Source organism: Pan paniscus, chromosome 5, assembly GCF_029289425.2.
Source record: "Pan paniscus chromosome 5, NHGRI_mPanPan1-v2.0_pri, whole genome shotgun sequence".
NCBI lineage: Eukaryota > Metazoa > Chordata > Mammalia > Primates > Hominidae > Pan > Pan paniscus.
Genome location: NC_073254.2, coordinates 138,946,088 through 138,971,133, shown reverse-complemented (window position 1 = coordinate 138,971,133; position 25,046 = coordinate 138,946,088). Strand labels below are relative to the sequence as shown.

Genomic DNA, 25,046 nt, shown 5'->3' with positions numbered 1-25,046 from the left:
GAGATGAGGTTTTGCCATGTTGCCGAGGTTGGTCTCGAACTCCTGAGCTCAAGCAATACTCCTTGGCCTCCCAAAGTACTGGGATTACAGGCATATGCCACTGCGTTTTCCTTTCATTTTATCACAAATGGTCTAACATTGTCACATGACATCATTGCGATACTGCATGATCGCATAAACCATATTTTGGTTTTAAGGTTACTACATATTAACCACCACTGGTAATCCAAGGAATATTATCTCTGCAATTTTCTGAAGGTAGCAATATTTAATTTTAACAGTATAATTGTGATTTGCTTTTATTAGTAGTCAAAACCTGTTTGAAATAGACTACAGAGCACAGAAATAAACCTTCACATATGGCCAGATGACTTTCAACAAGGGTGAAAGGACCATTCAATTGGGAAAAGGCAGTCTTTTCAACAAATGGTGCTGGAAAAATGATATTTACATGCAAAAGAACGAAGTTGGACCCTCGCCTTGTAACACTATGTACAAAAATTCAAAATGGAACAAAGACTTGAACATAAAAGCTAAAACTATACAACTTTTAGAAGTAAACATTGGATGACATTGGATTTGGTAATGATTTTGTAGATCTGACACCAAAAGTAAGGCAACAAGCAAAAATAATTGGACTTCATGAAAATTTAAAGTTTTTGTGCATCAAAGGACACTATCAACAGAGTGAAAAGACACCCTAAAAGTGGGAGAAAATATTTGCAAAGCATATAACTGACAGGGGATTAATATCCCGGATACATAAAGAATTCCTGCCTGGGTGTGGCAGCTCACACGTGTAATCCCAACACTTCGGGAGGCTGAGACCAGAGTATCGCTTGAGGACAGGAGTTGGAGACCAGCCTGGGCAATATAGCAAGACCCCGTCTCTACAAATTTGTTTTTTAATTAGGTGGATGTGATGGTACACACTGGTTGTCTCAACTACTAGGGAGGCTGAGGCAGGAGAATCACTTGAGCCCAGGCGTCTGAGGCTGCAGTGAGCTATGATCATGTCACTGCACTCCAGCCTGGGTGACAGCGAGACCCTGTCTCTTAAAAAAAAAAAACAACAGAATTTCTAAAACTCAACAAAATTCAAAATTGGGCAAAAGAATAGATATTTCTCCAAAGAAGAAACACAAATGGCCAATAAGCTCACAAAAAGATGCTCAGCATCACTAGTTATGATGAAAATGTAAGTCAAAATCACAATTAGAGAAGATTCTTCATTATAATTTATTAAGAGGGCTTTCATAGAAAATAAGACAAAAGCAGAAAATAACAAATGTTGCTAAGGATATGGAGAAACTGGAGCCCTTGTGGGAATGTCAAATGGCAAAAACTGCCTGTAGAAAACAGGCAGTTCTTCAAAAAACTAAATAGAATCACCATATGATCCAGCAATTCTACTTCTAGGTATATACTCAAAAGCAGGGACTCAAACAGATACTTGTACACTAATGGTGCTAGCATCATTATTCACAAGAGACTAGAGGTGAAAACAACCCAAATGGCTGTCAGCAGATGAATGGAAAAACAGAATATGGTATAAACGTACACTGGAACATCATTCAGCCTTAAAAAATAAAATCCTGATATACGTTACAACATGAATGAACCTTGAAAACGTTATGCTAAATAAAATAAGCCAGACAAAAGGCCAAATGCTGTACGATTCCATTTACCTGAATAGGCAAATTCATAAAGATAGAAAGAAAAATATGTGTTACCGAGGGTTGAGTTGGGAGGACAGGGGAGTTATGATTTAATGGATACAGCATTTCCGTTTGGAATTATTTTTTTAAAGTTCTGGAGATGGATAGTAGTGGTGTTGCACAACATTATCAATGAACTTAATGCCACTGAATTGGATACTTTAAATATGATTAAAATGGGAATTTAAAGTTATATGTATTTTACCACAATTTAAAAGGGCTAAGTAATGGGGTATTAGCGACTCTGCATTGGATTCTGAATAAATACAATACTTAAGTTATATTATAAATTGTTATATTTACAAGTTAAGGTGAAATCTTTCCTGTTTAAGATTCATTCCGTTTGCTTTTTTCTCCATGCCATTTTCTGTATGAATGTTCTGCTATTTGGTACCTCAGCATATGTTTAAGTAGCAGTATCTGAACAGAAGGTGCTTGGAATACACGGAGAACAATAACCTAAGATTACCTCAGATGCCAGGGGAGTGTCATGTACAGACCAACTTATGGGTTCTATCTTCAGTATTACCAAGGCATTTATTTTTATTTATTATTTTTTAGAGATGGGTTATTGGCCGTATTGCCCAGGCTGGTCTGGAACTCCTGGGCTCATGTGATCCTCCTGCCTCAGCCTCCCAAGTAGCTGGGATTACAGGCACATACCACCATGCCTGACTCCAAGGCATTCACACTTATCTCCCAGTTTTTGAGGCTCTGTGAAGGCTTTTTTCATGCCTTCACACTGAATTATACATTCCTTCCTAGGTGCACCCATAGCACTTACTTAACAGCTATTTGTTTATTCAACATATTTATTGGGTGCCAGGTATTACTTAACGTGGTTGGGATAAATTGAACAAAACACATGTATCCCTGTCCTCATGGAACTCAGACTAGATGCAGCCACCATGCCCAGGCTACAGTGCCTGATTCCTACTAGGTTATTAGATTAATTGAATGAAACAGGTATGTATCTTTAACAGAAAAACTGATGCCATGTGTATGTGTCCACATGCATGCATGCTTGTGTATGTGATTGTAGATAGATAAATTCCTTTAAAATTTAAGTTTATTACCATTTTATATTTAATGTATATGTATATACATGTGAAAAATTCATACACTGCTTTAATCAAAAAGGTTTACAAGTGACGACACAGAAGACACTAAAAGTGTATATTCTTTATTGAAACTACCAATAGTTGTGGAAAATTAGGACTCATTGAAAGGAGAATACAAATGTGTAATTGAAGGCCAACATAACCAGGCTTCAACTTCAGTGTTTTCTCCATGCATCTTTGAGCTAGGGTGAAAGATGTATGGTTACATGACCCTTATCAGAAAAGCGGAAGGATTTTTCAGGAGAAAAAGCTTTCCTAGCCTTGAATTCTAAAAGGAATTCCTCATTTAGGACTTTTTAATAGAAGACATTTAGATGATGTCATGATTGATATTCTTAATTATTTTTACAACAAAAGCTGCGGTTTCACAAAGCTGTTTCTTGAAGTAACCTTTGATAAAAAGGGAAATTACAGTATTTAAGAATAACTCAATGTAAGAGTCGGCAAAATGTGCCAGACTAGTAAGTAGTAGCTGTCTAGTGGCCTAATGTGATCCAAGGATAAAATTGAGAATAAAGAAATGAAAAGCCCCTTGGACAATCTTCCTTAAATGTCACTTCTCTTGGGCTTTTGGCTAACAGAGGTTGCAATCTGGCAAGTTATTAATAATAATACCTGTAATGCTGCTATTTTATATTTCTGGTGATAGAACCATATGGAAATAGTAGACGACATCAAATTATGAAATCAGAGATAAGCTATGTTATTGCCATCTTCTCTGACCATTTCATTTCAAGCAAAATGAAAGTTTTCCTCAGAAAGCTGCTCTATAATAATTGAATCTATTTTAGTTCTAAAAAGCCCTCTTTGCTGTATTTCCAGAGTTCCACATCATAAATCAGGGCTGAAATAATTTTGGCTGGAACATTTTTAAGGCAGCTGTTGATATCATCTACCATGGCCAAAGAAGAGCCTAGTTATGCACCCCGAAGCATCATTGTAGAGCTGCATGACTTGCCGGTGTAAGATTTAGTTGCAAAATGTCCTTCCAGAAAACTGAAATTCAATTGCTGGGTGGCAATCTTATAAACCAATTATAGATTGTGAAAAAGTCACTGATGTTATTTTCGTTTAGTAACTTTATTGAATAACTAGTATGTACCAGTTACTATTGAAAATACATTTGTAATTTATGTTAAGCCACTTTTTTCTACTAATAATTTAAAAATAGGACCACAATTTATGCTCTAAAGAATGTTATCCACAGGAACAGAAAACCAAACACTGCATGTTCTCATTTATAATTGGGAGCTGAACAATGAGAACACATGGACACATGTTGGGGAACAACACACACTGAGGCCTGTCGGGGGTGGGGGGCGTGAGGGAGAGCATCAGGAAGAATAGCTAATAGATGCCGGGTTTAATACGTAGGTGATGGGATGATCTATGCAGCAAACCACCATGGCACATGTTTACCTATGTAACAAACCTGTACATCCTGCACATGTACCCCTGAACTTAAAAGTTGAAGGAACAAAAAGAGCCATTCAGATTGCACTCTTTTATGTAAGGTTTCTTTTGCTTAGTATAATGCATTTGAGATTCATCCAAATTGTTGCATGTTTCAGTAGTTGGTTCCTCTTTCTTGCTGAGTAGTGGTTCACTGCAGATACGCCATGATTTGTATATCCGTTTCCTTGTTGATAGACATTTGGGTTGTCTCTAGTTTTTGATTCTTATGGATAAAGCTATGAACATTCATGTAAAAAAAAAAAAGAATGTTGTCAGCAAATAGAGGAAATTCATCCTTCTATTGACTATGACAGCTAGGCACGCATCAGGTCTGATATCCATCCACAAAGATCAGTCTAGCAATCAGAATCAAATTTAAAGTGTTCTAGTAATTTAAAATGTTTATAATTTACTCACTTTTAGATGTTTAATAAAATGAGTTATGCAACAGGAGTTCCAGTTCCCAGTATTGAGTGGGTGGGTGGGTAGGTGTGTAGGCTCCACAAAAGTACACATTTGGGGCTCCTGAGAATTAAGAGGGATTTGTGCCCAGCCAGAATTAATTTAAACAAATAAGTGAAATATCTCCATAAGGAAAGCCATAAAATATTGGTGAAAGAAATTGAAGAGGACACACACACAAAAAAAGGAAAGATACTCCATTTTCATGGATGAGAAGACTAAATATTGTTAAAATATTCCTACTACCCGAAGCAACCTATGGATTCAATGCAATCAAAATACCTATGACATTCTTCACAGAAATAGGAAAAAAATCTTAAAATGTGTATGGAACCACAAAAGACCCAGAATAGCCAAAGTTATCCAGAGAAAAATGAACATAACTGGAGAAATCACATTACCTGACTTCAAATCATGCTACAGAGTTATAAGTAAACAAAACAGCATGGTACTGGCGTAAAAACAGACACATAGACGAACAGAACAGAATAGAGAATGCAGAAACAAACCCATACATCTCCAGTGAACGCATTTTCAACAAAATTGCCAAAAACATACATTGGGGAAAGGACAATCTCTTCAATAAATAATAGTGCTGGGAAAATGATATATGTATTCAGAAGAGTGAGACGAGACCCCTACCTCTCACCATATACAAAAATTAAATCAAAATGGATTAAGGACTTAAATCCAAGACCTCGAACTATAAAACTACTCCAAGAAAACTCTATCTCCATGAGTTTGTGAACACCAAAAATCTGAGACAGTCTCAGTTAATTTAGAAAGTTTATTTTGGCAAGGTTAAGGATGTGCACCTGTGACACAGCCTCAGGAGCTTCTGACGACATGTGCCCAAGGTGGTCAGAGCACAGTTTGACATGAGACATCAATCAACATATGCAAGATGAACATTGTTTCAGTTTGGAAAGGTGGGACAACTCAAAGCAAAAGCGGGAAGACTCAAAGTGGGGAGGGGGCTTCCAAATTATAGGTAGATACAAGAAGCAAATGGTTGCATTCTTTTGAGTTCCCGATGAGCCTCTCTAAAGGAGGCAATCAGATATGTATTTATCTCAGCGAGCAGGGGGTGACTTTGAATAGAATGGGAAGCAGGTTGGCCCTAAGCAGTTCCCAGCTTGACTTTTCCCTTTAGCTTAGCAATTTGGGGGCCCTAAGATTTTCCTTTCACAAGTTCAATTGTTTTGATTTTTAGCTCCCACAAATATGTGAGAACTTGCAAAGTTTGTCTTTCTGTGCCTGGTTTATTTCATTTAATATAATGACCTCCAGTTCCATCCATGTTGTTGCAAATGACAGCAACACATTCTTTTTTATGGCTGAAGAGTACTCCATTGTGTATATGTACCCCATTTTTTTATCTATTCGTCTGTTGATAGATGCTTAGGTTGCTCATAAATCTTGGCTGTTGTAAATAGTGCTGCAACAAACATGGGAGTGCAGATATCCTTGCCATATTCTGATTCCCTTTCTTTTGGTTATATAGCTAGCAGTGGGATTGCTGGATCACATTTTAAATTTTGAGGAACCTCTAAGCTGTTCTCCATAGTAGTTGTACTCATTTACATTCCCACCAACAGTGTACAAGAGTTCACTTTTCACCATATCCTTACCAGTACTTATTATTGCCTGTCTTTTGGATGAAAGCCTTTTTTTTTTTTCTTTTTGAGACAGAGTTTTGCTCTTGTCATCCAGGCTGGAGTGCCATGGCATGATCTTGGTTCACTGTAACTTCTGCCTCCCGGGTTCAAGTGATTCTCCTGCCTCAGCCTCCCGAGTAGCTGGGACTACAAGCGTGCACCACTACACCTGGCTAATTTTTTTGTATTTTTAGTAGAGACTTAGTAGAGATGGGGTTTCACCATGTTGGCCAGGCTGGTCTTGAACTCCTGACCTCAGGTGATCCACTGCCTCGGCCTCCTAAAGTGTTGGGATTACAGGCGTTGAGCCACCACGCCCAGCCGATAAAAGCCATTTTAACTGGGGTGAGATGATATCTTTGTTGTTTGATTTGCATTTCTCTAACGATCAGTGACGTTCAGCACCTTTTCATATGCCAGTTTGCCATTTGTCTATTCAGATCTTTTGCCCATCTTCTAATCGAATTATTAGATTTTTTTCCCCATTGAGTTTTTTTGGGCTTCTTATCTATTCTGGTTATTAATCTCTGATAGATGAATAGTATGCAAACATTTTTTCCTATTCTGTGGGTTGGATCTTCACTTTATAGTTGATTGTTTACTTTGCTGTGCAGAAGTCTTTATTTTGATGTAATCCCATTTGTCCAATTTTGCTTTGATTGCCTCTGCTTGTGGGGTATTACTCAAAAAATCTTTGCCCACTCCAATGTCCTACAGAGTTTCTTCAATGTTTTCTTGGAGTAGTTTTATATTTCAAGGTCTTAGATTTAAGTCTTTAATCCATTTTGATTTAATTTTTGTATACGGTGAGAGGTAGTTGTCTAGTCTCATTCTTCTGAATACGTATATCATTTTTCCAGCACTATTATTTATTGAAGAGATTGTCCTTTCCTCAATGTATGTTCTTGGCAATTTTGTTGAAAATGAGTTCACTGGAGATGTATGGGTTTGTTTCTGCATGCTCTATTCTGGTCTATTAGTCTATGTGTCTGTTTTTATGCCAGTACCATGCTGTTTTGGTTACTTATAGCTCTGTAGTATGATTTGAAGTCAGGCAATGTGATTCCTCCAATTATGTTCTTTTTGCTCAGGATAACTTTGGCTATTCTGGATCTTTTGCTTGGCTCCATACACATTTTAAGATTTTTTTTTCTATTTCTGTGAAGAATGTCATAGGTATTTTGATTGGAATTGCAATGAATCCATAGGTTGCTTTGGGTAGTAGGAATATTTTAACAATATTTAGTCTTCCCATCCATGAAAATGGAATATCTTTCCTTTTGTGTGTGTGTGTGTCCTCTTCAATTTCTTTCACCAATGTTTTATGGCTTTCATTACAGAGATATTTCACTTACTTGCTTAGGTTAATTCCTAGGAATTTAATTTTCCTTGTAGCTATTGTAAATGGGCTTAATTTCTTGATTCCTTTTCAGATTGTTTGCTTTTGGCACATAGAAATGCTACTGATTTTTTATTTGATTTTGTATCCTGCAACTTTACTGAATTTGTTTATCAGTTTTACTAGTTTTTTGTTGGGGTCTTTAGGTTTTTCCAAATATAAGATCATATCTGCAAACAAGGATAATTTGCCTTCTTTATTTCCAATTTGGATGCCCTTTATTTCTTTCTCTTGTCTGATTGCTCTAGCTAGGGCTTTCAGTACTATGTTGGATAACAGTGGTGACAATGGGCATCTTTGTCATGTTCTAGGTCTTAAAGGAAAGGCTTTTTTCAGTTTTTCCCAATTCAGTATGATACTAGCTGTGGGTCTGTTGTATGTGGATTTTATGTTGAGGTGGATGTTCCTTCTATACCCAACTTTTTGAGGGTTTTTCTTATAAAGGAATGCTGAATTTTATCAAATGCTTTTTCAGTATCAATTGAAATGTTCATATAGTTTTTGTCTTCCATTCTGCTGATATAATGTATCACACTGAATTTGGTTTACTAGTATGTCCCTTCTATGACAATTTTGCTGATGGTTTTAATCATAAAGGGATGCTGGATTTTATCAAATGTTTTTTCTACATCTGTTGACATAATCACATGATATTTGTTTTTAATTCTGTTTATGTGATGTATCACATTTATTGACTTGTGTATGTTAAAACATCCCTGCATCCCTGGTATGAAACCCACTTGATTATGCTGTATTATCGTTTTAATATGCTGTTGGAATTGGTTAGCTAGAATTTTGTTGAGGATTTTTGCATCTGTGTCCATCAGGGATTTTGGTCTGTAGTTTTCTTTCTTCTTTTCTTTTTCTTTCTTTCTTTTTTTTTTTTTTTGAGACAGAGTCTTGCTCTGTCGCCCAGGCTGGAGTGCAGTGGCACAATCTCGGCTCACTGCAAGCTCTGCCTCCCGGGTTCACACCATTCTCCTGCCTCAGCCTCCCAGTAGCTGGGACTACAGGCGCCTGCCACCATGCCCGGCTAATTTTTTTGTATTTTTAGTGAGATGGGGTTTTGCCCTGTTACCTGGATGGTGTCGATATCCTGACCTCGTTATCCGTCTGCCTCTGCCTCCCAAAGTGCTGGGATTACAGGCGTGAGCCACTGTGCCCGGCTGTAGTTTTCTTTTTTCGTTATGTCCTTTCCTAGTTTTGGTATCAGGATGATACCGGCTTCCTAGAATGATTTAGGAAGGGGCCAGACGCCATGGCACATGCCTGTAATCCCAGCAATTTGGGAGGTCATCGCGGGTGGATTGCTTGAGCTTAGGAGTTTGAGACCAACCTGGGCAACATAGTGAAACCCTGTCTTTACCCAAAACACAAAAAACTAGCCGGGCATGGTGGTGCGCACCTGTGGTCCCAGCTACTTGGGAGGCTGAAACAGGAGGGTCACTTGAGCCTGGGAGGTGGAGGTTGCAGTGAGCTGAGATTGCACCACTGCACTCCAGCCCAGACAACAGAGTGAGACCCCATCTCCAAAAAAAAAAAAAAAAAAAAGAGGGAAGAGAAAAGAGAGAATGATTTACAGAGAATTCCCTCTTTCTTTATCTTTTGGAAAAGTTTCAGTAAGATTGGTACCAATTCTTTGAATGCCTGATAGAATTCAGCTGTGAATCCATCTGGTCCTGGACTTTTTTTCATTAGTAAATTTTTGTATTACTGTTTCAATCTCACTACTTGTTATTGGTCTGTTCAGAGTTTCTATTTCTTCCTGATTTAATCTAGGAGGATTGTATGTATCCAGGGATTTATTCATCACCTCTAGATTTTCTAGTTTGTGCAAATAAAGGCGTTCATAGTAGCCTTGGATGATCTTTTGCATTTCTGTGATATCAGGTGCAATATCACCCATTTTGTTTCTAATTGAGCTTATTTGGATCTCTCTTCTTGTTTATCTCACTAATGGTCTAACCTTTTTTAATCTTTTCAAAGAACCAGCTTTTTAATTTATCTTTTGTCATTTTTTGTTTCAATTTCATTTAATTCTGCTCTGATCTTTGTTATTTCTTTTCTTCTGCTTGGTTTGGGTTTGGTTTGTTCTCGTTTCTCTAGCTCCTTGAGGTATGACCTTAGATTGTCTATTTGTGCTTTTTCAGACTTTTTGATGTAGGTATATAATGCTATGAACTTTTCTCTTAGCACTGCTTTTGTTGTATCCCAGAGGTTTTGATAAGTTTTGTCACTATTATCACTGAGTTCAAAAACTTTTAATTTCCACCTTGATTTCATTGTTGGCTCAGGGGTCATCCAGGAGCAGATATTTAATTTCCATGTATTGGTATAGTTTTGAGGGTTCCTTTTGGAGTTAACTTATAATTTTATTCCACTGTGGTTTGAGAGGGCACTTGATATAATTTTGATTTTCTTACATTAATTGAGACTTGTTTTTGTGGCCTATCAATCATATGGTCTATCTTGGAGAATGTTCTATGTGCTGATGAAAAGAGATATATTCTGCAGTTGTTGGGTAGAATGTTCTGTAAATATCTGTTAAGTCCATTTGTTCTAGGGTAGAGTTTAAATCCATTAGACTTTCTGTCTTGATGACCTGTCTAGTGCTATCAGTGGAGTATTAAAGTCCCCCACTATTATTGTGTTGCCACCTATCTCATTTCTTAGGTCTAGTAATAATTGTTTCATAAATTTGGGAGATCCAGTGTTAGGTGCATATATATTTAAGATAGTGATATTTTCCTGTTGGATTGATCCTTTTATCATTATATAATGCCCTCTTTGTCTTTTTTAACTGTTGTTGCTTTTGATATAAGAATAGCTACTCCTGCTTGCTTTTGGCATCCATTCGCATGGAATTTTTTTTTTTTTTTTGAGATGGAATCTTGCACTACCACTTAGGCTGAAGTGCAGTGGTGTGATCTCTGCTCACTGCAAGCTCCGCCTCCCGTGTTCACACCATTCTCCTGCCTATCCCGAGTAGCTAGGACTACAGGTGCCCACCACCATGCCCGGCTAACTTGTTGTATTTTTAGTACAGATGGAGTGTCACTGTGTTAGCCAGGATGGTCTCAATCTCCTGACCTCATGATCTGCCTGCCTCAGCCTCCCAAAGTGCTGGGATTACAGGTGTGAGCCACTGCGCCCGGCATGGAGTATCTTTTTCTACCCCTTTACCTTAAGTTTATGTGAGTCTTTATGTGTTAGGCGAGTCTCTTGAAGATAGCATTCTGCCATTCTATATTTTTAAATGGAGCATTTAGACCATTTACATTCAATGTTAGTACTGAGGTATGGGGTACTGTTTTATTCATCATGCTAGTTGTTGCCTGAATACCTTGGGTTTTTTTTTCATTGTGTTATTGTTTTATAGGCCCTGTGAGATTTATGCTTTAAGGAGATTCTATTTTGGTGTGTTTTGAGTTTTGTTTCAAGATTTAGAGCTCCTTTTAGCAGTTCTTGTAGTCCTGGCTTACTAGTGGAAAATTCTCTCAGCATTTGTTTGCCTGAAACTTTATCTGTCCTTCATTTATGAAGTTGTTTTGCTGGATACAAAATTCTTGGCTGGCAATTATTTTCTTTTAGGAGGCTAAAGATAGGACCCCAATCCCTTCTGTCTCGTAGAGTTTCACTAAGAAATCTGCAGTTAATCTGATAGGTTTTCCTTTACAGTTTACCTGATGCTTTTGCCTTACAGCTCTTAAGATTCTTTCCTTTATCTTGACTTTAGATAACCTGATGACTATGTGCCTAGGTGATGATGATCTTTTAGTGATAAATTTCCCAGGTGTTCTTTGAGCTTCTTGTATTTGGGTGTCTAGATCTTTAGTGAGGCCACGAAAGTTTTCCTTGATTATTCCCTCAAATAAGTTTTCCAAACTTTTGGATTTCTCTTCTTCCTCAGGAATGCCAATTATTCTTAGGTTTGGCCATTTAACATAATCCCAAATTTCTTGAGGCTTTGTTCATTTTTTAAGATTCATTTTCCTTTGTCTTTGTCAATTGAGTTAATTTGAGAGTCTTTTCTTTGAGCTCTGAAGTCCTTTCTTCTACTTGTTCTAGGCTATTGTTGACACTTTCCAGTGAACTCTGTATTTCTCTAAGAGTGTCTTTCATTTCCAGAAGTTGTGATTGTTTTTTCTTTCTAATATCTATTTCTCTGGAGATTTTTTCATTCATATCCTGTATTTTTGTTTTTATTTCATTAAGTTGGTTTTCACCTTTCTCTGGTGTCTCCTTCAGTAGCTTAATAATCAACCTAAATTAATTATGTGGCAATTAAGAGATTTCTTCTTCGTTTGAATCCATTGCTGGGGAATTAGTGTGGCCTTTTGGGGGTGATATGAAACTTAGTTTTGTCCTATTACCCAAATTGTTTCTCTGATTCCTTCTCATTTGGGTAGACTATTTTAGTGGAAAAATGTGGAACTCAAAAACTGCTGTTCGGATTCTTTTGTTCCATGCAGTGATCCCTTGATGTGGTGCATTCTGCCTTCCTGGATGGGGCTTCCTTGGAGCCTGATTGCAGTGATTGTTATTGCCCTTCTAGGTCTAGCCACCCAGCAGGGCTATCAGGCTTCAGACTGGTGCTAGAAAATGTCTATAAAGAGTCCTGTGATGTGACTTATTATTGGTCTGTTCAGGTTTTGGATTTCTTCATGGCTCAATATTGGTAGGTTGTATGTGTTTAAGAATTTATCCATTTCTTCTAGATCTTCTAAGTTGTTGGCGTAAAGTTGCTCATAGAAGCCACGAATAAGCCTCTGAATTTTTGCAGTATTAGTTGTAATGTCTCCTTTTTCATCTCTGATTTTGTTTATTTGGCTCTTCTCTTGTTTTTTCTTGGACTGGGTAAAGGTTTGTCAATTTTATGTTTTCAAAAGACAAACTTTTAGTTTTGTTGATCATTTGTACTGTTTTGTTTGTTTCAATTTTATTTATTTCTGCTCTGATTTTTATTATTTCTTGTCTTCTACTAATTTTGGGTTTGAGGGCTCTTGCTTTTCTAGTTCCTTAAGATGCACTGCTAGGTTATTTAAAGCTTTTCTTCTTTTTTGATGTAGGCACTTACAGCTATAAACTTCCCTCTTAGTACTACTTTCACAGCATTCCATAAGTTTTGGTATGTTGTGTTACATTGTCAATTGTTACAAGAAGTTTTCCACTTTTCTTAGTTTCTTCATTGAACCCCTGGTCATTCAGCACCATAGTGTTTAATTTCTATGTGTCTGTATAGTTTCCAAAATTCCTCTTGTTGTTATTGATTTCTTGTTTTATTCCATTGTGGTCAGAGAAGATGCTTGATACTATTTCAATTTTTGAAAATGTTTTAAGACTTGTTTTGTTACCTAACATATGGTCTATTCTTGAGAATAATCCGTGTGCTGAGGAAAAGAATGTGTATGTATTTATAATTGTTATATCCCCTTTCTGAATTGACCCTTTATCATTATATAGTGATCTTTCTTTTTGTCTCTTCTTATAGTTTTTGTCTTGAAATCTATTTTATCTTATATAAGTATAGCTAGTCCTGCTCTTTTTTGGTTTCCATTGCCTGGAATATCTTTTTTCCATTCCTTTGTTTTTAGTTTATGTGTGTCTTTATAGGTGAATTGTGTTTATTGTAGGCAATAGATCTTTGGGGCTTATCTTTTCATCTGTTTAACTAATCTATGTCTTTTGATTGGAGAGTTTAGTCCATTTGCATGTAATGTTGTTATTGGTAAGTAAGGTCTTACTCCTGCCATTTTGTTATTTGTTTTCTGGTTGTTTTGTGGTCTTCTCTTTCTTTTCACCTTCCTTCCTGTCTTCCTTTCAGTGAAGGTGATTTTCCCTAGTGGTATGATTTAATTTCTTGCTTTTTATTATTTACATATCTATTAATTTTTTTATTCAAAGTTATGAGGCTTGCAAATACTATAACACATTAAATTTAGCTGATAGCAATTTAACACTGTTTGCATAAACTAATAAAAAACTCCAAACCTTAGCTTTGTCTCCCCACTTTTTAACTTTTTGTTGTTTCTATTTATATCTTATTGTACTTTCTATGTCTTGAAAGTTGTTGTACTTATTTTTTATTGGATCATCCTTTAGCCTTTTTACTTAAAGAGTAGTTTACACACAAGAATCACAGTGTTATAATCTGTGTTCTTCTGTGTACTGATTACTACCAGTCAGTTCTGTACCTTCAAATGATTTCTTATTGCTCATTATAATCCTTTTTTTTTGGGGTTTTTTTTTTTGAGACAGAGTCTCTTTCTGTCACCTAGGCTAGAGTACAGTGGCATGATCTTGGCTCACTGCAACCTCTGCCTCCCAGGTTCAAGCGATTCTCATGCCTCAGACTCCTGAGTATCTGGGATTACAGGTGTGTTCCACCATGCCCAGCTAATTTTTGTATTTTTAGTAGAGACAGGGTTTCACCATATTGGCCAGGCTGGTCTTGAACTCCTGACCTCAAATGATCCACTCATCTTGGCCTCCCAAAATGCTGGCACTACAGGCGAACATCCTTCTATTTCTTTTTCTAAAATTTTTCTTATTTTTTGAGACGAACTCTCTCTCTCTTGCCAAGCTGGAGTGGTGCAGTGGCATGATCTTGGCTCACTGCAGCCTCTGCCTGCTGGGTTCAAGTGATTCTCCTGCCTCAGCCTCCCAAGTAGCTGGGTCTACAGGCGTGCACCACTACACCTGGCTAATTTTTGTATTTTTAGTAGAGTTGGGGTTTTACCACATTGGTCAGGCAGGTCTCGAACTCCTGACCTCAAGTGATCCACTCACCTTGGCCTCCCAGAGTGCTGGGATTACAGGTGTGAGCCACCGTGCCTAGCCCATCCTTTTATTTCTGATTGGAGAATTCCCTTTAGCATGTTTTTGTAGGACAGGTCTGGTGTTGATGAAATCCCTCAGACTTTGGGAATGTCTTTATTTCTCCTTCATGTTTGAAGGATATTTTCACAGGATATAGTATTCTAGGGTAAAAGATTTTTTCCTTCAGCTCTTTAACTATGTCATGACACTCTCACCTGGCCTGTAAGCTTTCCACTGAAACATCTGCTGCCAGATGTATTGGAGCTCCATTGTATGCTATTTGTTTCATTTCTCTTGCTGCTTTTAAGATTATTTCTTTATCCTTGACTTTTGGGAGTATGATTACTAAATGCCTTGAGGTGGTCTTCTTTAGATTAAATCTGCTTCTGTAACATTCTTGTACTTGGATATGGATATCTTTCTCTAGATTTGGGAAGTTCTCTGTTATTATCCCTTTGAATAAACTTTTTGCCCCTCTCTTTCTCTACTTCCCCTTCAAGGCCAATAACTTAGATTTGTCCTTTTGAGGCTATTTTCTTGATCTTGTAGGTATGCTACATTCTTTTTATGCTTTTTTCTTCTTTTTTATTTTGTCTCCTCTGACTGTCTCTTTTGAAATAGCCTGTATTCAAGCTCACTAATTCATTCTTCTGCTTAATCATTTCTGGTATTAAAAGACTCTGATGCATTCTTCGGTATGTAAATTGCATTTTTCAACTCAAGAATTTTCTGCTTGATTCTTTTTAATTATCTCAATCTCTTCATTAAATTTATCTGACAGAATTCTTAATTCTTTCTCTGTGTGATCTTTAATTTCTTTGCATTTCCTCAAAATAGCTATTTTGAATTCTCTTTCTGAAAGGTTACATAGCTGTTTCTCTAGGATTGGTCCCTGGTACCTTATTTTATTTTATTTTATTTAGATGGAGTCTCACTGTGTTGCCAGGCTGGAGTGGAGTGGTGTGATCTTGGCTCACTGCAACCTCCACCTCCCAGGTTCAAGCGATTCTCCTGCCTCAGCCTCCCAAGTAGCTAGGACTACAGGTGTGCGCCACCAGGCCCAGCTAATTTTTGTATTTTTAATAGAGATGGGGTTTCACCATGTTGTCCAGGATGGTGTCGATCTCTTGACCTTGTGATCTGCCCACCTTGGCCTCCCAAAATGCTGGGATTACAGGCGTGAGCCACTGCGCCCAGCCGGTCCATGGTACTTTATTTAGTTCATTTAGTGAAGTCATGTTTTCCAGGATGGGCTTGATCCTTGTGGATGTTTGTCAGTGTCTGAACATTAAAGAATTAGGTATTTATTGTTGTCTTTGCAGTATGGGTTGTTTGCACCCATTCTTGTGAAGGCTTTTCAGATACTTGAAAGGACTTGGGTGTTGTGATCTACGCTGTATCTGCATTAGGGGACACTCCAAGCCCAGTAATGTTACAATTCTTGCAAACTCACAGAAATACCACCTTGGTGGTCTCAATTAGATCCGGAAGAATTCTCTGGACTACCAGACAGACTCTCATTCTTTTACCTTACTATCTCCCAAACAAACAGAGTCTCCCTTCCCTCTCTCTCTCTCTCTGTTCTGAGCTGCTTGGAGCTGGAGAAGGGGTGACACAAGCACCCTTGTGGCCACAACCACTGGGATTATGCTGGGTCAGACCTGAAGCCAGCACAGCACTGGGGCTTGGCCAAGGCCTGCAGTAACCACTACCTGGCTACTGCCTATGTTTGCTCAAGGTCCTAGGGCTCTACAATTAGCAGTAGGTGAAGCCAGCCAGGCTTGCATCCTTCCCTTCAGGGTATCGACAAGTTCCCTCAAGCCCCAGGTGGGTCCAGAGATCCTGTCCCTGAGCCAGGGACGGGAGTGAAAAACCCTAGAAATCTACCTCGAGTGATATTGTACCGGAGCTGTGCTGGCACTCAAACCACAAGATGCAGTTCCTCTCACTCTTCCCTCTCCTTTCCACAGGCAAAGGAGCCTCACTCTGTGGCTACCACCACTACATTCCCACAGGTAGTACTGCCAGGCTACCACCAATGTTCACCTATGGCCAAAGGTCTCCTCAGTCAGCTTGCAGTGAATGCTGACAGGCCTGAGGCTAACCCTTCAGGGCAGTGGGCTCTCCTCTGCCTGCTGGATTCAAGTGATTCTCCTGCCTCTGGCTTAGGGCGGGTCCGGAAATATCATCCAAGAGTCAAATCCTGGAACTGAGGACCCTAAAAGCCCACTTGGTGCTCTACCCTGCTATGGCCAACCTGGTACCTAAAGTACAAGACAAAGTCCCATTTACTTTTCCCTCTGCATTTCTCAGAAGGAGTCTCTCATCAGAGCCACCACAGCTGGGAAAGTGGTAGATCTCACCTGAAACTGGCATGTCTGAGTCTCACTCAAGGCCCACAGCATTCTACTTGGGTATTGCTACTGGTTATTCAGGGCCCAAGGGCTCTTTAGTTTGCAGGTGATGGGTCCTACCAGGACTGGGTCCTTCCCTTCAAGGCAGTGGGTTCCCTCTTGGTCCTGTGTGGTCTAGAAATGTTATCCAGGAGCTACAGCCTGGAAAAGAGGCCTAATGACTCTGCCTGGTGACCTATCCTACTGTAGCTGAGCTGGTATCCAAGATGTAAGACAGGCTCCTCTTTATTCTTCCCTCTCCTCTCCTCAAGTGGAAGGAAGGGGTATCTTTTGGAGCCACAGAATGTGCAGTCTGCAATTGGGGAAACAGTGGTGCAAGCACTCTCTTAGCTGCCCTGGCTGCTGTCTCAGTGGGTCATGTGTCCCCACAACTCCGATGGCTCTGAGTCCAGCTCTGTACTAGGACTTGCTAAGAGTTGCAGTCCTTGTGATCAAGACTGCTTTTCAAGTTTATATAGGGCCTCAGAGTACTTTAATCATGGTGGTGAGGTTTGCCAGAACTCAAGTTCTGACTTCTGGGATGGGTGATTCCCCTCTGGCTAGTGCTGGTTTATACACTCCTTCTACGGGTGGGCTTCAGCTGAGTGCAGCCTGATTTTGCTTTCCACTGTCACAGGGAAGCACTCACTTCAACGTAAAGTCCCATAATCTCTATGCTATCCCTCTCCCAAGTGCACAGATTCTCTCTCCACACCATGTGGACACTGCCCAGGTATGGGGGAGGGATGCATCTGCAATTCAAGACTGTCTTTCCTACCCTCTTCATTGATCTTTTAGTGATATGAAGTTAAAACCAGGTACTGTGAGTGCTCATCTGATTTTTGGTTCTTATAACTGTGTTCTTTGTGTAAACAGTTGTTAAGTTTGGTGTTCCTAAGGGGTGGAGGGGGAATGATTGGTAGAGCCTTGTTTTCAGCCATTTGCTCCACCCTTTAAATACTCTTCTTAGGAAGCCAAATCTATGCAGAATGAATCTGTAAATTCAGTAATGATCCTCTTAACACTGACTGAGTTTAAAGAGGACAGTTCTTTTCTGAGGAGGGGAGTGGAATCTATTAGAGAGCATGGCTTGAGTTTTTGTCAACCTCATGGACTATTCTCACAATAAAAACTGTAAAAATAAATTAAAGGGAGAAGTTACAAAATTAAAATCATGTAAAAAGGATGAGTTCATGTCCTTTGCAGGGACATGGATGAAGCTGGAAACCATCATTCTCAGCAAACTAACACAAGAACAGAAAACCAAACACCGCATGTTCTCACTCATACGTGGGATTTGAACAACGAGAACACATGGTCATAGGGAGGAGAACATCACACACTGGGGCCTGTCGGGATGTGGAGCTAGGGGAGGGATAGCATTAGAAGAAGTACCTAATGTAGATGACGGGTTGATGGGTGCAGCAAACTACCATGGCACATGTATACCTATGTAACAAACCTGCATGTTCTGCACATGTATCCCAGAACTTAAAGTATAATAAAAACATTGATGTACGTTAGCAAATTCAACAATATATAAAAAAGATGAATACATCATTACCAAATGGAGATTATTTCAGAAACGTGCAGTTGATCTAACATTCATGTATCAATTGATATATTAGTTTCCCAGGGCTGCCATAACAAAGTACCACCAACTGAATGGCTCAGAACAAGCAAAATTTACTGTCTCACAGTTCTGGAGGCCAGAAGTACAAAATCCAAGTATCAACAGGGAAATCCTCCTCCTGAAGGTGCTAGGAAGGGATCTGTCCCAGGTCTCTCTCTTAGCTTCTGGTAATTTCAGGTGTTCCTTGGCTTGTAGATGGCCATCTTTTCTGTGTCTCTTCATGTGGTATTCTTGCTGTGTGTGTATCTGTGCCCAAATTTTCCTTTTTATAAGCTTTTTTCTTTTTTCTTTTGAGACAGAGTCTTGCCCTGTCACCAGGCTACAGTGCAGTGGCGTGACCTTGGCTCACTGCAACCTCCACCTCCTGGGTTCAAGCAATTTTCCTGCCTCAGCCTCCCAAGTAGCTGGGACTACAGGCGCATGCCACCACACCCAGCTAATTTTTTTTTTTTTTTTTTAGTAGAGACGGTGTTCCACCATGTTGGCCGGGATGGTCTCAATCTCTTGACCTCATGATCCACCCGCCTTGGCCTCCCAAAGTGTTGGGATTACAGGCGTGAGCCACTGTGCCCAGCCATAAAATTTATCCTTTTTATAAGGACACAAGTCATATTGGATTACTGCCCATCCTAATTCCTAATATCTCAATTACCTCTATAAAGACCTTATTTCCAAACAAGTGACATTTAAAGGGACTGGGGATTATAACTTCAATATATCTTTTTTGGAGGGACACAATTCAATCTATATATAAAATATGAAACTAAAAGAAAAAAAAAGCAAAGTGATCATTTCCAGAGATGTAGAAAAGCCTTAATGAAATCCAACATTCATTCTTGATAAAAGTGCTCAAATCTTCCTACATCTTAATAAAGGGCATCTACAAAAAACCCTGGGCTAACATCCACATTTAAGAGTAAAAGACTGATAACTTTCCCTCTAAGATCAGAAGCAAAGAAAGGATGTCTGATCTCATCACTTTTATCCAACACCGTACTGAAGCTTCTAGTCAGTGCAAAAAGACAAGAAAAAGAAATAAAAGGCCTCCAGAATAGAAAGGAAGTAAAACTGTCTTTATTCATAGGTAACAAATCCTGAATATATAGAAAATCTAGCAAAATCCACAAAAAAAGATGTTAGAACTCATAAGTGGTTTTTACAAAATTGCAAATACAAGATTAATGTTAAAAATCCAATTATACCAGCCTGGGCAACATAGTGAGACCCTATCTCTACAAAAAAATACCAAAATATTAGCCAGGTGTGGTGGCACAGACCTATAATTCCAATGTATTAATCTGTTTTCACACTGCTATAAAAAACTACCTGAGACTGGGCAATTTATGACAAAAAGAGGTTTAATTGACTCACAGTTCTGCAGGCTTAATAGAAAGCATGACTAGGAGGCCTCGGGAAACTTATATTCATGGCAGATGGCAAAGGGGAAGCAAGCACGTCTTACCATAGCAGAGCAGGAGAGAGAGGGAGAATGAGTGAGGGGGAACTGCCAGAGAGAATGAGTGAGGGGGAAGTGCCAGACACTTTCAAAAAACCTGATCTCATGAGAACTCACTATCATGAGAAGAGCAAGGGGGAAGTTCGCCCCATGATTCAATCACCTCCCACCAGACTCCTGGGGATTACAATTTAAGGTGAGATTTGGGTGGGGACACACAGCCAAACCATATCACCCAGCTACTTAGGGGGCTGAGGTAGGAGGATTGCTTGAACCTGGCAGACAGAGGTTGCAGTGGGCCGTGATCACACCACTGCACTCCAGCCTGAGCAACAGAGCAAGAACCTGTAACAACAACAACAAAACCCCCAATCATATTTTTACACACTATCTGACATAGTTTGAGTATTTCTCCCTTCCAAATCTCATCTTAAAATCTGATCCCAAGTGTGGGGCCTAGTTGGGGGTGTCTGGGTCACAGGGGCAGATCCTTCAGGAAAACTTAGTGCTGCCATTGCATAATGAGTTCTCATTCTGTTAGTTGCCTCCAGAGCTGATTGTTAAAAAGAGCCTGACCACTACCTCCCCTTTCTCTTGCTTCTCTTCTGGCCATGTGATCTGCACAGGCAGCCTCCCCTTCACTGAGTGGAAGCAGCCTGAAGCCCTCACCAGAAGCTGCCTGCAGAAGTGTGAGCCAAATAAACCTCTTTTATTTGTAAATTATTCAGTCTCAGGCATTCCTTTTTAGCAACACAGACTAAGACACTATCAAAGAACAACTGAAAATTTAAAATGTCATTTACATAATATCAAGAAGTATATTTTTCCCCCATCCTTAGATTTATGGATAAATCTGACATAGGGTGATATGGTTTGGCTGTGTCCCTGCCCAAACCTCATCTTGAACTGTAGTTACCATAATCCCCAGGTGTTGTGGGAGGGACCCGGTGGGAGGTAACTGAATCATGGGGGTGGTTATTCCCATGCTGTTCTCTGATAGTGAGTGAGGTATCACAAGATCTGATGGTTTTCTAAGGGGCTTTTCCCTCCTTGCTCCTCACTTCTCCTTCCTGCAGCCCTGTGAAGAAGGAGGTTTGCTCCCGCTTCTGCCATGATTTTAAGTTTCCTGAAGTCTCCCCAGCCATGCTGAACTGTAAGTCAATTAAACATCTTTCCTTTATAAATTACTCAGTCCCAGGTATGTCTTTATTAGCACTGTGAGAATGGACTATATAGGACTAGACCTGACAAAAGATCAAAACATTTGCTGAGTGAAATAACACCTAAATAAATGAAGAGGCTTACTTTAAGGGTCATTACTAAATATTGTTAACATGTAAATTATTCTCATATGGATCTATAGACGAAATGTAACCAATCACAATCCCAACTTTTTAAAGTGACAAGCTGATTTTAACATTCATATGAAAACCCAAGGGACTAGATGAGCCAGAACATTTTTGAAAAAGAACAAAAAATTGGAGGCCAAACACGATCTGATTTTAAGACTCTTATGAATCTACAGGAATCAAGACAATGTGGTATTTTTGTAGAGAGAAATATAATAAATTGTCGGAACAGAATAGAAAGTCTAAGAATAGACCCACAACTGATGCTTTAGGGACAACTGATTTTAAACATAGGTGCAAAAGCTATTCAGTGAGAAAAAGAAAGCTCTCTAAACAAATGACACTATTCACATGCAAAAAAATGACCTAAGATCCATACTTTGCACCACAGACAAAAATTAGCTCTAATTGGATCACAGACCTCAATATAAAACCTAAAATTCTAAAACTTGTGTCAGAAAACACAGAAGAGATCCTCTGTGGCCTTGGGTTAGGCAAATTCCTTGGACAGACAAAAAACAAACCCTAAGATCCGATCTGAGCCGCCGCACAACCCTGCTCTGGCCACTTAGCCTGAGGTCACCGCTCGGGTCCCGCCCCTCTCCCCGCCCGGGACCCTCCTGGCCCCGCCCCAATCCGCCCGCTCCGCTCCGCCCCGCCCCGCTGCCTCGTCTCCATCCGGAAGAGCCGCCGGGGCAGGGAAGTTGAGGCGGTGCGCGGCCCGGCGTCGGTCGAGAGCGCAGGCCCGGCAGAGCCGCAGGCGCTAGGCCGCCCGACACTGCCCGCGCGTCCCCGCGGCCGGTGGCGCCTCGAGCGGCCACGTGCACGCGCGCACCTCGCCTCACCAGCCTTCTTGCGCCGGAGACGAACCCGCTGCCTGGCTGGAGCTCTCTGGGCCCTTCGGCCTCGGGAGCAACGCGTCCCCGGCGACTTCTGACACAGCCAGTAAGTGATAGCCGCCTCCTCCTTTCGCGGTTATGTTTTTCTCCAGTTCGTCCCAAGTCTCGTTCCCGTCTCATTACTTCAAAAACTATTCAACTCCGGGACCGGACAGGCACGGGAGCTGCCCGGGAGAAGAGCCCCAGAAGTCTCAGAGACTGCCAAGGTGTCGTGGGGCAGGGGCTGCGTGCAAAGACCATGTGAATTAGAAAGTTTGGAAAGCATGCCTCCAAAACCGAGCGACTCCACGTTTGCCAGGCGCCCCTGGGGCAGCCGAGCGGCCCGGAGGCGCGAAATGGCGCGCCCCCGCAGTGAGAGGGGCGGAGGGAGTGGGGCGGGGCCGAGGGCGCGCGTCCCGCCAGCCCGCGCGGAGGGGGCGGGGCTCCCGGCAGGTGCAGGCGGGCGGGACAGGGCTGCCGCGATTCCCGGAGACAGCTGGGGGATGCCAGTGCAGTTAGGCACTCTCCTGTCTTCTTTTCGACGCTTCGCTGTGGTCAAGAGGACAAAGTAAAGCAAATGATTTTATTGTGACCCCAAATATTCCATAAGAAAAGGAAAGAGAACTTGAAAGTTGTGAAATGACCCTTCTCAAAACAAAAAGTCCCTCCAGTGTCTATCTGGGTGGGTAGTAGGTACGTTTATTGATTTAGCAAACTGCTGATAACACAGTTGATTAGTCAGTTTTGCATAGATGTTGAAAGGGAATGAATAACGATGGTCCATATAACCATAGAAATGCTAGCCTAACTAGGCAAAATTTAATCTGACCTTAATTTGAACGTTGAATTCTGCTGCTGCCCTTTTCCTGCCTTGTGTGGAGCTGTTTTTCAAATTGCTAAATTTGTGGCTCTAAACTTAATATGCTTTAATAGAATCATAGTGATTCTCTTGTAGGCACTGTTGGGAGTCCAGATTTTTTTTTTTTTTTTTTTTGGGCAAAGTCCACATTGTGGAGATATTCCTTCCCAAGTGCTTTTTTTGCTTTACACTTGGCTGAATTTATATTGCTTAACCAAAAACAAATTACCGTGGAGGCCGTAATTTATTTCCACTCATTGTCTTGGATATATATTTACTCATTCTTACTCTCACTCTGGCCTCCTATAGTGGTCAGGATTCTTGACCTAACTGCTGTATGTACTTCTTAAACCTTTCACACCTTGCGGAATAGTAGGTTCTCAGAGAAAGCAAAATATAGCAAATAACACGTACTTAGGATGATAAACTGTGAACTTTATAGCAGTCTCCTTTAATATTCGTATTTGTAGAGTCCAGTACAATAAATGTTGGACAAATGAAGTAAGTCAAATTTAAGTACACCTCTTCTCCAGTCCTCAATCTCTTTCCAAACGAAATAAGTGTTTCTCTCTTTTTTTTTTTTTTTTTTTTTTTTTTTTTTTTTTTTTTTGAGGCGGAGTCTCGCTCTGTGCCCGGGCTGGAGTGCAGTGGCGTGGTCTCGGCTCACTGCAAGCCCCGCCTCCCGGGTTCACGCCATTCTCCTGCCTCAGCCTCCTGAGTAGCTGGGACTTCAGGCACCCGCCACCACGCCCAGCTAATTTTTTTTGTATTTTTTTTTTAGTAGAGAACGGGATTTCACCGTGTTAGCCAGGATGGTCTCGATCTCCTGACCTCGTGATCCACCTGCCTTGGCCTCCCAAAGTGCTGGGATTACAGGCGTGAGCCACTGCGCCCGGCCCCAAATAAGTGTTTCTTATTTGGACAGCTTGTTTCTAACTGTCCAGTGCTACTTCTGAGATCGTCACCTCATTTAAATTTAACCTCCCTCTCCTTTGACTCCTATTCATATTGCATTTTTGACCACTGGTAGAGCACTGTTTCGTTTTATTTGCCCCTTGGATTTCTGAGGACATAGAGAACCTTTTACTATACTTTTCATTTGCCAGCATAGTGCCTTGTACATGGTAGATATTAGGAAATGGACATTGAATTGGGTTTATACATATGTAATTTGTTATCCGTCTGTATGCATGAAACTAGAATGGGGATAGGTGCTTTTTATCTGTAGATACATACTTTTTAATAGAGTGCCAGGGGAATGAGATAAAGTAATGGTATATGCTGTATTTATTTTCAATAATACTTTTTTATTATTTGAAGACTCAGTGTTTTTTCGCCTTCCTATGTTTATCTGTTTTCTTTGCATTGTTGACAGCTGTTTCTGCAGAACCCAGTAGATTTCCTACGGTAAGAAAGAGAAAGAAGGAAACAAATTCACTTCCAAGTATGAATTTCTAAGGACAGTCTGTTAATTATTCATGTCAGAACTGGCTGTCAGTCTGATTAATGGTATGTGTTTCAGTTACATAGCAGAATACACATGAGTGTGTGTGTATAACTAAAGAGAAAGAGAGCACACGAAAGAATGACACTGTGTTCATATAAACAAAAGCTAAAACCAGGACTCTTGCAAAGAACTCCACTGTTACTGACTTAAGCCAAAAGATATGTTTCAGATTTTATACTTGAGAGCAAATGTGTGTGTATGGAATGTGGCCTCTTACATATATTATGTAAAATAAATACCATTATATGTCATTTAATGATGGGGATACAGTCTGAGAAATTTGTCATTAGGTGATTTTGTCCTTGTGTGAACATCATAGAGTATATTTACACAAACCTA

The 25,046-nt window shown here is 40.0% G+C and overlaps 1 protein-coding gene across 3 annotated transcripts in view; it reads left to right on the top strand.

The window, feature by feature from the left end:
* Positions 1-22,273: 22,273 nt before the first annotated feature.
* The window catches only part of MCM9 (minichromosome maintenance 9 homologous recombination repair factor), a 123,043-nt gene continuing 120,270 nt past the window's right edge, over positions 22,274-25,046 (top strand). For 2 of the 3 annotated variants that reach the window (XM_034962767.3, XM_034962772.3), the window contains exons 1-2: positions 22,274-22,408; positions 24,576-24,709. In XM_034962767.3, coding sequence (XP_034818658.3) covers positions 24,707-24,709 — 3 coding nt within the window. In that variant the 5' untranslated portion in view covers positions 22,274-22,408; positions 24,576-24,706. The remainder of the gene's footprint in view (positions 22,409-24,575; positions 24,710-25,046) is intronic. The other variant, XM_034962769.3, reaches the window with a different exon arrangement.